The following is a 13,299-nucleotide window of genomic DNA, read 5'->3' as shown; positions in this document are numbered from 1 at the left end:
CTTGGCCCTTATATGCTTTGGGACCCATTTAAAGATGCCTCTGAGGGAGGCGTGATCACGGACACTTGCCCAGTTGGTTTCTTTGTGTGTAAACAAGTCACTGAACAACCCCCTGAGGCTTGAATGAAGTCTATGCTTGAGGCATTATTTGGGTTCCCAAAGGTCTTTTCTAGTTGCTCTGTCTCTGGGTTGTTTTTATTCAATATAACTAGATTCCTCATTACTAAAAGTCTGTTAAGCTCATTCCCATGTTACAAAAGATAGAGGGGTTGAGGCAATAGAAGACCACACTTGCTAACAATATTATTATGGGATGAAAGTATGATATTTTAATGGTGCAAAGAACCTTGGAGTACGACCCTTCTCTACTCCAAATGGAAAGTTTTCCAAGGCAAAATAGCAGACAATGGTTCAGCACTCAAAATTAGCAAACATATTGTATAAAGTGCATAAAAAAATCAGCAAAAGTATTTTCATTAACAATCACAGTAATCACAATGCATATGTATGCAACTAATAAACAAAGTAGATGTTGTGGTTTTCTTTCTTCATTCGTTCTTTATTAATTTCTTCTCAGGAAAAAATACATCAATGAATAGGAGATAAAATCCAGTACCTGATGCGTTTCGACCACACAGGACTTCTTAAGGGATTTAAATTATGCATGAGATTCATCACTTCTTTGGTATATACAAAACATTCAAGTCTTGTCAATTCATGCAGTAGAAGAATTAGAATATGCTTGTTCTTCTATCATGTCAAATTCATGGTATCTGCTTCCAGCCATATTATATCCTGGTTGTCCTCTAAACCACACTAATCTGCATTCCCCAACTTCTGCCTTAATCCTGTGATGTTCCATGTCATGAACTTAACCCTCACAGTGTCAGATATCTTTAACCCAGTCTCGCTCTGATTCATCAGGTCTTTTTGACTCAACTCCCTTCCTTCAAACAGATTGCCACACATTCAGTCACACTCTTCCAGGCCTTCCAGAGGGGCAAATCTATTGTAAAAAGCTCTGTCCAACAGTCGTGTAGGGCCTTCGGCTCCACTGACTCCAAAACTCATACCTTCTGGCAAGTTTGGAACTCTACCAGAGTGGCCTTTGGGTTACACAAGAGTTTCATGACTCCCTTGCTAGCTTCCAAGTTCTCAGAAGCCTTTCTGAGGGCTAGAATGTTACTAACCCCATCCTGGGAGGAGTGGGGAAAGCTTGTTCCCAATCATCCTTTACCAGACTAAGAGGTCCCCTAGCAGGGTGTCCATACAGAAGTGTGAATGGGTTAAACCCAACTCCCTTCCGTGATACCTTCCTGCAGGCAAAGATCAGGTATGGCCAGATGACATCCCATTTCTACCTCATAGGCTTAGGCAGGCCCATAATCATGCTTTTTAGGGTCTTGTTGGATCTTTGGAGAACGTGGAGGTTACTCCACACTCTTTCCACATGGTCTTCTTGAAGGCAGGCATGAAGTTTGTGCCCCTGTTGGGTACCTTTTTCTTGGAGAACCCTACTGGGGTAAAAATCCCAATCAGGGTCCTAGCTACTGCAGGCACAGTCACATACCTCAGAGGGATTACCACTGTGTATCTAGTGGCATGGTCCACCAAAACCAGGATAAACATGTTGCCTAAGGCAGTTTTGGGGTTCAAGGATCCAGCAATGTACTTGCCCACTCTCTCAAAGGGGGTGCCAGTGACAGGTAAGGGATTCAGGGGAGCCTTAGGCTGTTTCCCTGTTTTCTCAGTGGCCTAGCAGGTGAGACATGTCCTGCAGAATATATGTGAGGATAACTTCATCCGGGGCCCATAACAGTGGGAGGCAAGACTGGCAAAGTTCTTGTCCTGTGCCAGATGTCCTGCCAGGGTATTGTATGAGCCAGTCCTATTAGGAAGCCCCTATATTATTGAGAGACCACAAACACACTGGCTGCCCCATGCACAGGCGCTTTAGGCTCACTATACAGGAAGTAATTCTTATAAGAGATGAGCTGATCTCCAGAGGTGTCACCAGCTGCCTAGGCTTTAGCTTGCCACCTCACGCCCTCTAGGGTTGGGCACTCCTTCCGTGTCTTATAGAACTCTTTACTGGCTGCCCCTCTACTTGCCATTCAGCAAGCTCAGTCATGTCTCCAAGGGCGGCAATGTCCTTCCTGGTAGGCTTCGAAGTGGCCTCCTCCAGCTCACCATCCTCCTATACTGTTGGAGATTCAGGGCCTGCTCTTCCATTTCTTGACAGCTGCCTGGACCATTCTTCCAGGCTCAGGTCTCCTTGACTCTCCTACTGGGCAGCTATGGACCTTGTGGACATACAGACCCATTCAGGTAACCCAACATTTCTGGGTGTGATCTCAGCTCCACGCCCTTCCATGCATTGTGTTTCAGATCATTCCCAAGCAAAAAATCCACAGGCATAGCAGGGCTCACAGCTACACAAAGAGAACCTGAGAGTCCTCCATTCAAAGGGAACCAGAGCCAGTGGGTTCTAGCCCTCACAGTTGTCTGCTACTACAGCTTGGTAGAATGTACTAGGTATCACCTGCTCTGGGGACCCCAGATGGCATCTGACAATAGTCATGCTGACTCCTGTGTAACTCACAGACTCCAACCTCTTTACATTGATGGTGACCCACTGCCTGTACTTGAAAGTATCAGAAGGCATGTGGGCTATGGACACCATTTCTTTGCCACCTAGGGACACTAGGGTAACCAGAGCTGTCTCTCCCGCAATAACTGTGGCTATCTTCTCCCCAAGTGCTACACTGGCCAACGCAGGGGTAAGAATCCACTGGGGGGGGCTCTTTGCATCACCCTTGGTATGCCAACACTGGTAACACTTAGGCTGACTTATCAATGTTCATATCTGCATATCCTTTTCTCTGGTCAGAATAGGGCTGGGTCCCTTTCCCCAGTAAGTTAGTTTGGGGTATTGGGGGAACTCCTTCCTAATTTTCGCTCTCCCCTCCGTTTTCTGGTAGAAAACCATACCACCCTTTTGGGTGTCCCCCCAGACCACAGAAGCTTTCTTGGTCACTCTGGTACTGACTCAGAAGTCTGTGACCTTAGTAAGCTCCCTGGGTCACTGAGCTTATTGTCCACTAGGTACTGGCACATGTTCTGTTAAACAAGTATTGAGCATGTGCCCCCTCAAGATTCATCTGTACATCCCAACATATGTGTCAACTTTACTGCCACTCACACAGCCATGCAGTGCCTTGCTCGAATATTCCAAGCATTCCACCCAAGAATGGTTTAGGAATTCGTGGCTATCCCTGAACCTCTTACAGTACTTCTCAGGGGTCAATCCAAAGAAGGGTGTCTGTCACCCTATCCCTCTTAGGATTTAAAGATGTATTGCAAGCATCCCCGTTTTGAAATCACATTAATAGTGCACTTCATGTAACATGTTTTAACAAGCTCCTCTCTGGGTCAGTAGGAAGATGTGGTGAAAGATCCATAAACCAGGTCATTGGCGCACACACACATAGCCATGAAACATTTCAGCCACTTGAAATTACAAAAGGAAAGCTCACCCGGTCTTTCTGTTTTGCCGGCTTGCCTGTCTGGTAAAATTCATATCTGGCGAGTCCCCTTATTTTACTCCTCTCTAGTCTCTGTCGGTTTCCACTGCCAGAAGTAACATGGAGGGAAAGCGTGGGTGCCTCCTCTCAAGCACAGGAAGTTTGACACTTAATATAGCACCTTGAAAACTTGTGGGGATATACCGCGCAGACGCCAATGTCCTGCTTGCCGCCTGCAGCCCTCAAGCCCTCCCTTTCACCACTTGTCACAGGAAGAGGTGGTGGTCAGTAAGGTTTGTTGGCCCAACCCCCCCTTCCCCCATGATGAAGTGTGAACGTGCAGGAATGGTTAGCTCCAGCCCCTGACTGATGTGAAGCCTCTTCAACTACATGGCTTGTACTCAGAGCGCCTAAGGGCTAACAGTCATCAGGCGGTGGAGTTTATCCTATGAGGCAATAGCTTTGCTGAGCTGATGACCTCACATGCATCAGGGCTGTGAGGTCGTCAGCCCAGTAAATGGTGATTAATGGCATCTGTCTGCTGGTAGCTGTGCATGTGCAGCATCAAAGGAGGTCCAGGAAGAAAAACAGTGTGACTAAGAGGGAGTGTTTTTGAGTGCTGCTTCAGTGGACTGTTCTTCCTTAGAAAAATTGTTTTAAGCTATTTAGGGAAACAGTAGAGTGGGTGTAGCCCCCAGAGCCCATATGGGAACACCACCCATGCCCCAATGTTATCCTACGAGAGAGTCACACTAGTGAAAAACAACATTTAATGGTTTTTGCAAGTGGCCTGGGAAAAGGGCAAGATTTTCCTGTACAACAGGGTTTTCAATACCAGGGGTCCTGGCAACTCAGAGTGGAGAAAAGTCAAGCCTTTATGAATTGGACCATGAGTAACCACTAAGAAATCAGGAATATCCAGGCAAACTGGTAATTCTAGATTTCATTCCCAAGGATTTCATAATCTCTGGACAAATGTTAACAGAGCTACACTGTTCGCATGGTTCCAATGGGGCTGTTATTGCTCTAAACAGCCCCAAAGGAATTAAGAGGCCACCCACAATGATAGCCTACATGGTTCCAATATTACTGCCCTCTGAGAGGACAACTTTTGCAACCCTCCCCCTTTGATGTTTAAAAAAGCATCTAGTGTCACATCAATCTAATTGGGAAGTTTAAATCCTTCTTTCTAAGTGCTCAGTCAGCTATAAAAAATGATTCATCGTGTGAGATCTCCTTCTAGACCACAGTACTGAATTACTATGTATCTTCTCCTAAACTACATAAGTCAAGGATTGTTGGGCTCATGATTTTTTTTTTACATTTACATGTGGCAACTGGCATCCCCGATAACCTCCCTTACGTTTCCAAGGAACCTGCGTCTGTGTTTATGGGCCACCTCAAAAAAATGCTTGTACCACGTCACTATTTTTAACCACTTGATAGTCCTAGGTGATTTTAATATATGGGTTGGCAATCCATCCCAGGCGTATGTATGTTTAATTAGGGAAAACATTTTACTTTAATGAATTACAGAATATCGAGTCCACATTGCAACATGGGGATTCGCAATATTGATATTTTACTATTAACCTACAACCAAATTGACACCACAATATCGGCGTCATTACGTTGTCAAGGTAAGTAGAAGTGAAGATGGAAATTTAGATCCATACTTCCTTCCATGTACTTGACAATATATTCATAGCTGATATTTATGGAGTAGATATGTGTGTAGGTTGATATTTTTGTATTGGATGTCGTGACATACAACCCATTCTTTTTGTGGAACATACTCATAGCCTTCCTATCAGAAAAGGCCCTTCTTTTTTCTTTGGTCCATGGCATCTTCTTACTATGTCAGATCCCTTGGCTACTCCTTGTGAAATTCAGGACCAGGACCAGATGTTTAGTGCAGTCAGGTTTACCTGTAAGTCAGGTATCCAAGAATACACTACTAGGAAAATATGGACCATTCTTGTCAACCATCTTTCACTGAAGGAGGAAGATATACAATGAGTGAGCCACCTCCCTGTTCTTTTCTCGAAATAATGAGAATGATAAAGCTGCTTCAATAGCTCCTGTTGAAATAAAAACATAACATACTATTCCAAGTGGTTTGGTACCACACTATAAAGAAGAGGCAACACCACAAAGGATGGTGGGGGTGGAACCTGGGAGGCTACTTATTTTAATAGATTTATCTGCAGTCTTTGACAGCATCTAGTCCTCCTTTATCAGACCTATAAATTAAGCTTTAGATACTGGTATAGCCCTTGGAATTGGGCTACACAGCTACCACTAATTATACACAATTGATTCCAAGTGTCAAGGATGAGGAATTTTTACCATTCTATATATCAGACCACCATTCTGTCAAAAAGTTCGAAATCACTGTCTAGCAAGTTCTTAAAAATGAGCTCTACAAAGTCCATAATATTGTTGAAGAAAAAAAGCACCTCTTTGCAGGATGAATGTTTGGCCACAATGAGTAGTCATCGAGCACTGTTGTGAGAAACCTGTGCTTTCCTGTTGATCATCTCTCCTAATGACCTTATATTGGAGTAGTGTCAAAAACTCTACTTCAACACAGTCAAAATAAATACAAAGTGTTCTTTCTTTTCCCCAGCAGATTGGTGGATGCAGCTGTATGTGTTTCCTAAGGGATGGCTTATGACAAATTCCTTTATCTTTCAAAGATTGTGTGGGTTTTGCACAGATTACAGCATGTTCAGATCAGTGCTGTACTTCTATTAAACTTGAAGGAATATGATTACATTACACAAACTCTTGTTCAACCTTATTGGCATCCTGTGGTTTAAGTCCCTCCACTTTGCGCCAAGGAACCTCTGTAGCAGAGCATCATAACTGCTGGAAGTCAAACTCTTCAAATATTCAACTTTTTGCAGCTTGTGGTCCTGCACCCATCTCTTCCCTGACATCTTCCTTCTGGCTGGAGAGGGCTGTGGTGGCACTTTTTGTATCTAAGCTGCCAGAGCAGGGAACAATCTACATTTATTTTTGATAAGCCAGAGCTTTGAAAAAACATTTAATACCCATTTAATCTCACCCCTCTGGAGTTGCTATGATTCTCATGTATGCCTGTTCACATCCTAAAGTACAGTGAGAGTTTCGCAGGTGCAGTAGGTAATGTCTTACGAATACTACAGAATAATAACAAACACATGAAAAATAAATAATGTATCCTGTAAAACAGGATAACAGTTCTGAAGAATGTATGACCTTTTGTGGTCTAGTGCGAAAACATTTTGTAGTTACCTCCATGTATGCGAATTCTGCCACATACACCTTGTAGTAATGAGTGTTATTACTTTCTTTGTTGTATTTTGCAACCATTTTATCAGCTAGTGGTTCGTAGAAAGCAGGATCTTCGCACAAAGCGGTGCAGTCTTTACATATTGAGGCATTTAAAGATAACGGAACTGTGGAGGAGGAAAAAACTATTATATTTTTTCTCAGCTGCAGTACACATGCTACATTATGCCAATTTGTATAGTTGGCATTACAATACATGCATTTCTCATGTATAGATCATGCTACAATGGCAAAAGGTAAAGATATAGCAGTCAGCAGAGTTAGAGTTTAGTTCACATGTCAAGTTACTAAGCATTATATTTACTGTTTATTGAGATTGGATTTAATCCACTACCATCTCAAAATGGCGTTCATGGTCAATCGTATACATCCAGACGACATCTTGAAATGGAACTGTTAAGAGAGTACATCACGCAGTGACAGGAGTTTAACTCTCTTTAATGCATCCACCATAACAGCACAGCTGGCACTAGGCAAGGTTCTCTCCAACTGCTCCCCGGATGTGAACTAATTAGTTAACTTTGTGCCTAAAAATTCAACACACTCCTCATAGTGCCTTAAAGTTCTCTTAAGGTAACACTTCAATGCGTTCCACTGCAGAACAGCTACAAGTCTGAGGGATTGCTTCAAAATTACTCCACATGCCAAACACGATCATTGGCTCACGTTGCTCACTTCCTCAACTTTGCAACACTAGAGCGCATCTCAAATGCGCCACATTTACAATTCTAATACTGCTTCCTGTTTTGTGACCACTGGAGCTCGTCTACACTCCCCGCTGCCTACGCCGACATGGAACAAAAATATTGCAGCTAGGGCATGCTTAATGTATGTGTTACATTTCATGAGCACCTGCATGCGCTCCTCCTGCCAGCTTCATCCACATTTTTGGAATAGTGCTGCACTACGTCTCGCACAAGTGCTGGGGTAATGCACCAGACCTCGCATCAATGACAGATTCCAGGACTAACAACAGGTACACGCGCACCAAACAGCCACAACTGTCCCCCTGGTTACAAAGAGGTGTTGCTGACCGTAAATTTAAATATAGTCCTTAGTCTTCACTAGAGGAGGCGTTAGCCACGGCAGCACAATCACAGTTATGGCTCAGTTCTTCTATTTTCCGCACAGGCACAACAACAATATCACCTCAGACAGGGTTCATGGTGGATGCTTGCAACTAGGCACCCGTGTTAAGAAAGTACATCACATGACAGGGGTTTCATTCTCTTTAATGCATCCATCTAGACCAGCGTAGCCAGCACTGGGCTAGCTTCTCTCGAACTGCTCGCAGGACATCAGAGCAACACGCATTCCATATGACACACTTAACACTCCAAGGACTACATCAACAATAAAGAGGCATAACATATAATATACATAGTCCATAACAGAAACAAAAGCATACCTCGGTTGATGATACAGGTATAACCGTACAGTTTGACTCTCCTCCAAGGCAAACTCAGATAGAGGATAGCTTTACACTGTCCATAAACCTGGAAATAAAGGTTTGGCAAGTTAGGCATAGAACATAAATATTTTCTTTTGATTTTGAACACCTTTTTCTTTTCTTTTTTTGATAGGTCATCATCATAAAATCTTTATTTCGGCAATTTGCCATAAAAGATAAGAGTAAAAAAGAAAATTCATGGTTGTCAATTCAAATCACTATAGCAAGAATACAAAAGTTCCCCAAAAATTCCCCGTAGGGAGCAATATGGCAATAATAAAAGTGAATACAGTAAAAAACAATGCTATAGACAAGGCTCTAAGAAATGCATGTCATAGTCCCAATCAGGTTTTGGGAATTAAAAGCCTTCGCTTGTGCCACATTGCTACCAAAAATTGAGAAACAGCAAAAACAATAGGTCTGGATGTGTCTGTTTTTAAGACTCTAAAAGCATACATACAGTGTAAAAAACCCAAATTCTTACAAAGGGGTACAAGCCAATACTTCCTGTACTTATGGTAAGCTGGACAAAAGAAGAGAACGTGCAGATCATTTTCCCTGTCACAGTTACAACCAGGACAATTTTCCAAAGCTGGCGATGACCACCTGCTACTAAAGGCTCGCAAAGGTAGAACACAGTTTCTCCATTGTCTATACAGTTTTCTTGCTAAAGGGTAAATTTCATCCATAAATTGTTCGAAGTGATAAAAATCTTTGACAGTTAAAAAAGAAACAGTTAAAGTGCCGACTAAGGAGTTAGACAAAGCAGCAGCATGTTTATGTTCACAATAGATCTTCGTAAGATTTTTTAGAGTAATCATATTGGAACCTTTCTCTGGATCAGACCAGAGGGCGGGTAGTCCTATTCTTGCGGATTCATTCTTTATGAATCTGAGCCAGGGAATTTTCCCTGCTCCAGGGAGGCTTAGTACTTCTATAAGTTCCTGCCTATAGTGTGCAAGTTCCGGAGTCACCCAGAACCTACGCCAAAACCTTAGGGGTTTGAGCGCTAGCTCCTCATTAATGGGCCTAAGTCCCAAGTCAAGCCTTAGCGGCAGGAGTGGTGTGCTGGATGGTAAAGCTAGCAGCAGTCTTAAGAATTAGTTTTCTGTCTTAGTTATTTCAGTCCTGCAGGAGTACCCCCATATGATATGTACTAATATAACATTTTGGAATTATTTTCGTACATCAATCTCTAGAGACCTGGACACAAAGGCCCAGATTTTCTAAGGCGTTGGCTATATTTCATTTTTAAATGCTGTGAATGTTGTTGTTTTTTTCAATTTTGTAATATGGTTTTGATGATTCTAAAGTAATACTGTAGTCATTGATTGCATGAACAGTTTTAAAATAAGCAAACTTGCTAGCTTGCTTTCCCTTTTTGCTCTTCAGAAGAGCTAAATGAAAGGGTGTGCCTTTGATGCATGTATATGCAGGTGTATGCTTCTGTGATGATCAGCTCAAGTGACGTGTTCATTGTATTCTTGGATACTGTAGGACATGTTGCTAAGTACATATTTAAAACATTATCTTGCCTAGCTCCGACGTTGTAGATATATTTTGTATACTGTGAGAAACTTCTATATGTTACAGGCAAGGTCACATTTTGGTTCATTACCCAAGAACCAGGAAGAGGAAGCTTCTTTCAGTTTGTGATTAATTTGATTGAACAGCTAGCAGACTTCAGCATTACTTGCACTTCAAGTGAACAGCGCTTTGAAATTTGTGGAACTATAAAATTTGTATTGTAAATATGCAATGTGCTTCTGAATTGATTAAATGGTGTTGAGATCATATGTATTTTTTTTTAACTTTCCAAAGAAATATCTTGAATTAGTGATGGAAATCGTACATAGTACTCAGATGATAGGGTGGTGTTGTTATTGTTTTACAGTGGTTTGCACAATGTTAAGAGAAAACGCTGTTTTAGGTGGTGTTAGAAAATGAGTCATTAGTTGTGTGGCCTGCACAAGCAATGAGTCTTCATTTGTCCTCCACTGGGAACCAAACACCCCATTGTAGCTCTTGACTCTCATAGGTAGGCGAAGCAGAGCAGCCCATGGCCTACTCAAGGGAGGTGGTGTGGGCTAGTTATCACTATTGACAGATACACAACAGTGACATTCAAAAAATGATTGTCCAGTCTGTGCTTTTTCTTTTGAAAAAGGAAAAGTACATTTATTACACACACACAACTAAGAGCACTTAATATTGGCACCAAAACAATAGGCTGACAGCCTCATTATCTCAACAAGCATTTCATCATAGGAATAAATGCAATAATTACATATAACCATGACTGAGAGTGCTTAATACTGACAATAAAGCATGCAAACTTTAATCACGAGTTTTAATCACGAGTTTTAATCACCAGAATTCTCATTATTTAAATCAAGTAATTTGTAAGAAGAAATGTTGATGTTGGTCGGAGTGATTCGCATACTAAGAATGACTTTTAGTGGAAATAACACAAAATAAAAACATTCCTTCAAGAGCAGAGTATCACATTTATAATTTTCCCAATACTATGCGGTTCACCACAGGTTACACTGTACATTGGTATGGCCCTGGTGTCTGCAGACCCAAGGGGAGAGGAGCTGCACGCTAAAACAGTCCTCACATAGTGTATAATGGAGGGTCACTGGAAGACCAGACAGTAAAACACGTTGACTTTCCCCATCTGTCTATACCAACATTATAAGGCTTATCCCAAGTCAATATTTATCTGGCAGACTTATAATGCACATAGGTACCCCGAGGGGTTTCCCAGCGCAATACCCAACCCTGCAGAGTACCTCTTGCGGAGGCTCCCTGTGCACAGTTCCTGGGCTCCGCACACAGGAGTCACCCATGTGCAACGCTCACATGTGTGTTCATGCAGTTCATGTGTAACCAGCCAAGCGCCTCTTATCCTTACTGAGAAGCAGCGGCCTTATGTTATGAGACAGACACTGGCAGTAAGCATGTGCAGTCCATTTTACCATGAGTTTACTTTGATAGGTTATGTGGCTCACCCAGAGTAAAAGGTCAAATTCCAGGTGATCAAAATGTAAAAATTACGGGCCGATTAGATGGTCACAACCACCTTCTTACACATGCTGCACCACAGCCAGCTGAATCTAACGGGGAAGAAGTAGTCACTATGCATGAGTATTCTTCACCTAGTCAGTGATATCTAGCGAAGAGGGGCTCTGACCAGACACCCTACTCGCAAGTGGTCTGCCTGTTGGCAGCCAGTTATCCTCTTCCTCAGATGCCTTACGCTGATTGTTGACCGCTAAGACCACCTACCTCACCCAGCCATGAGACCACCTATCCCTACAGGGACCCCAGACTGCACTATGAACCCTCCTGGTGCTAGCTTAGATGCAGCTAGGTCATTACTTGTCTCAATGGACTGAGCAGAACTAGGCCTACTTAGCCATGCACCACTATACCCCTCTCACTTTTTTGGACAAGGGTACAGTGCCTCAGCAATGGTGCCTCCACACTGGATAGGTCTAGAACCTATCCCCTGGGTCACTGATGGGTCCCCTTCTGTAGAATATTCCACCCAGAACCCTCTTTCTTCTGGGTCCCTGCATCTTGAAGAAGCAGACTCTTTTGGACCTTCACCCACAGCATGCCACTGGGGTCTTTAGCTGCCACCACCCTTTCTGGATGACCGTCTTCTATAAAGAAAGTACAGCCTGACTCCCTGGTTGGATCTCAGACTGGCCTCACCCCCACACTGGCAGTGTTAGGGGAGGAACACTGAAGGTACCTCGTCAGTCAGCCTGCAGCTCACTCCCCGTTGGTAGTTCAACATGGAAACCACACCAGGAAACTAGAGGGCTCATTACGATGGTGGACGGAATGGCTCCATCCACCATGGAGGTGTAAACCAGGACCCTCTGCCATGCATGCGGTGGTCCCGCATACCCCACTATGATGGGACCGCCACCGCGGCCGTCTTGTGCGGCACTCTTAACATTGCTGCGGTGGCTGCTGACAGCAGCACCGCCGCAATGTCAAATAGAGCATGTCGTGCATTTCACTGCACTACGTGGCAGGCACTACACTGTGCCTGCCACTTGGTGCAGTGAAATGTGGGGGGTACCATGGGTACGCCCCCAATGCACCTTCACCTCCCATAACACAAGGGGGCCCGCAACGGGCCCCCAAAAGCAAACTCCGCCTGCCTTTCAACGGCAGTTGCACCTCCGTGGAAAGGCTGGCTGGAGACCTCATCATATTTTGGCGGATGGTGCTTGCTCGGCATCGCCACCATTTTATGGATGCAGACCGCTCCGCCGGGCAATCGTAACAACTGCCTGTGGCGGTTATGCGGCGGACAGGCTTTGCCTCCACCGCGGTCGCGGTGCGAATCCCACCGACATCGTAATCTGGCGGTGAGAGAATCGCGATCCGCAGGGACGGCAGACCTCACCGCCGGCCCAGCAGTGGTGTCCTCCTGCCATCATAATGAGCCTCCTAGACCCTATCTTTGTTCTCTGCTAGGAGAACAGGGCCTCTGCAGCCTTTTCTCTGGGAGAATGCGCTCCCCTCTCTGAGTGCCTTTGGAGAGCCCATGAGCCTTCGGCCAGTTTCAGCCATGCCCACCTCTTTGGACCCTCCCTGGTCTCCCAGCAGAGCCTCAGGAGACCGTCAAGGAACCCTGAATATTCCTGGTAGTCCTGCACCACCCCAGTCTGTAGTACAGGGTCCCTTCACCTAAGATAGGTCCCACCTGGCTTCTGAGTAGTTCGACCTTTAGAGGTCTGCCGGGCACAGTCCTCTGCAGCCTGTCCCTCATTTACTGCCGGGGAAAGCAGTGGCTACCTCAACTTAGCTTGATGCACAGTGTCCCTTCACCTAAGATAGGCCCCTCCCGGCTCAGGGTGAAAGCGAACTGCACCAACACATGCGGACCTGCCTTTTGCATCTTGTTATGATAATACCTCCCCAAACTGCCACCTTAAGGGGCCCCAGGGAGACATCTCAGGGCGT

General features: G+C 44.2%; 1 protein-coding gene across 1 annotated transcript in view; it reads right to left on the bottom strand.

Moving 5' to 3' along the window:
* LOC147665752 (fetuin-B-like) overlaps positions 1–13,299 on the bottom strand; it is a 90,073-nt gene that overhangs the window by 69,843 nt on the left and 6,931 nt on the right. The window contains exons 3-4 of the mRNA XM_086949542.1: positions 8,269–8,356; positions 6,804–6,967 (exon numbers count right to left, since the gene is read on the bottom strand). Of these exons, the coding sequence (XP_086805668.1) occupies positions 6,804–6,967; positions 8,269–8,356 (252 nt within the window). The remainder of the gene's footprint in view (positions 1–6,803; positions 6,968–8,268; positions 8,357–13,299) is intronic.

This window comes from Lissotriton vulgaris, unplaced genomic scaffold (genome assembly GCF_964263255.1).
Source record: "Lissotriton vulgaris unplaced genomic scaffold, aLisVul1.2 SCAFFOLD_1182, whole genome shotgun sequence".
Lineage (NCBI taxonomy): Eukaryota > Metazoa > Chordata > Amphibia > Caudata > Salamandridae > Lissotriton > Lissotriton vulgaris.
The sequence above is the reverse complement of the archived record's forward strand: the minus strand, read 5'-3'. Positions and strand labels throughout refer to the sequence as shown.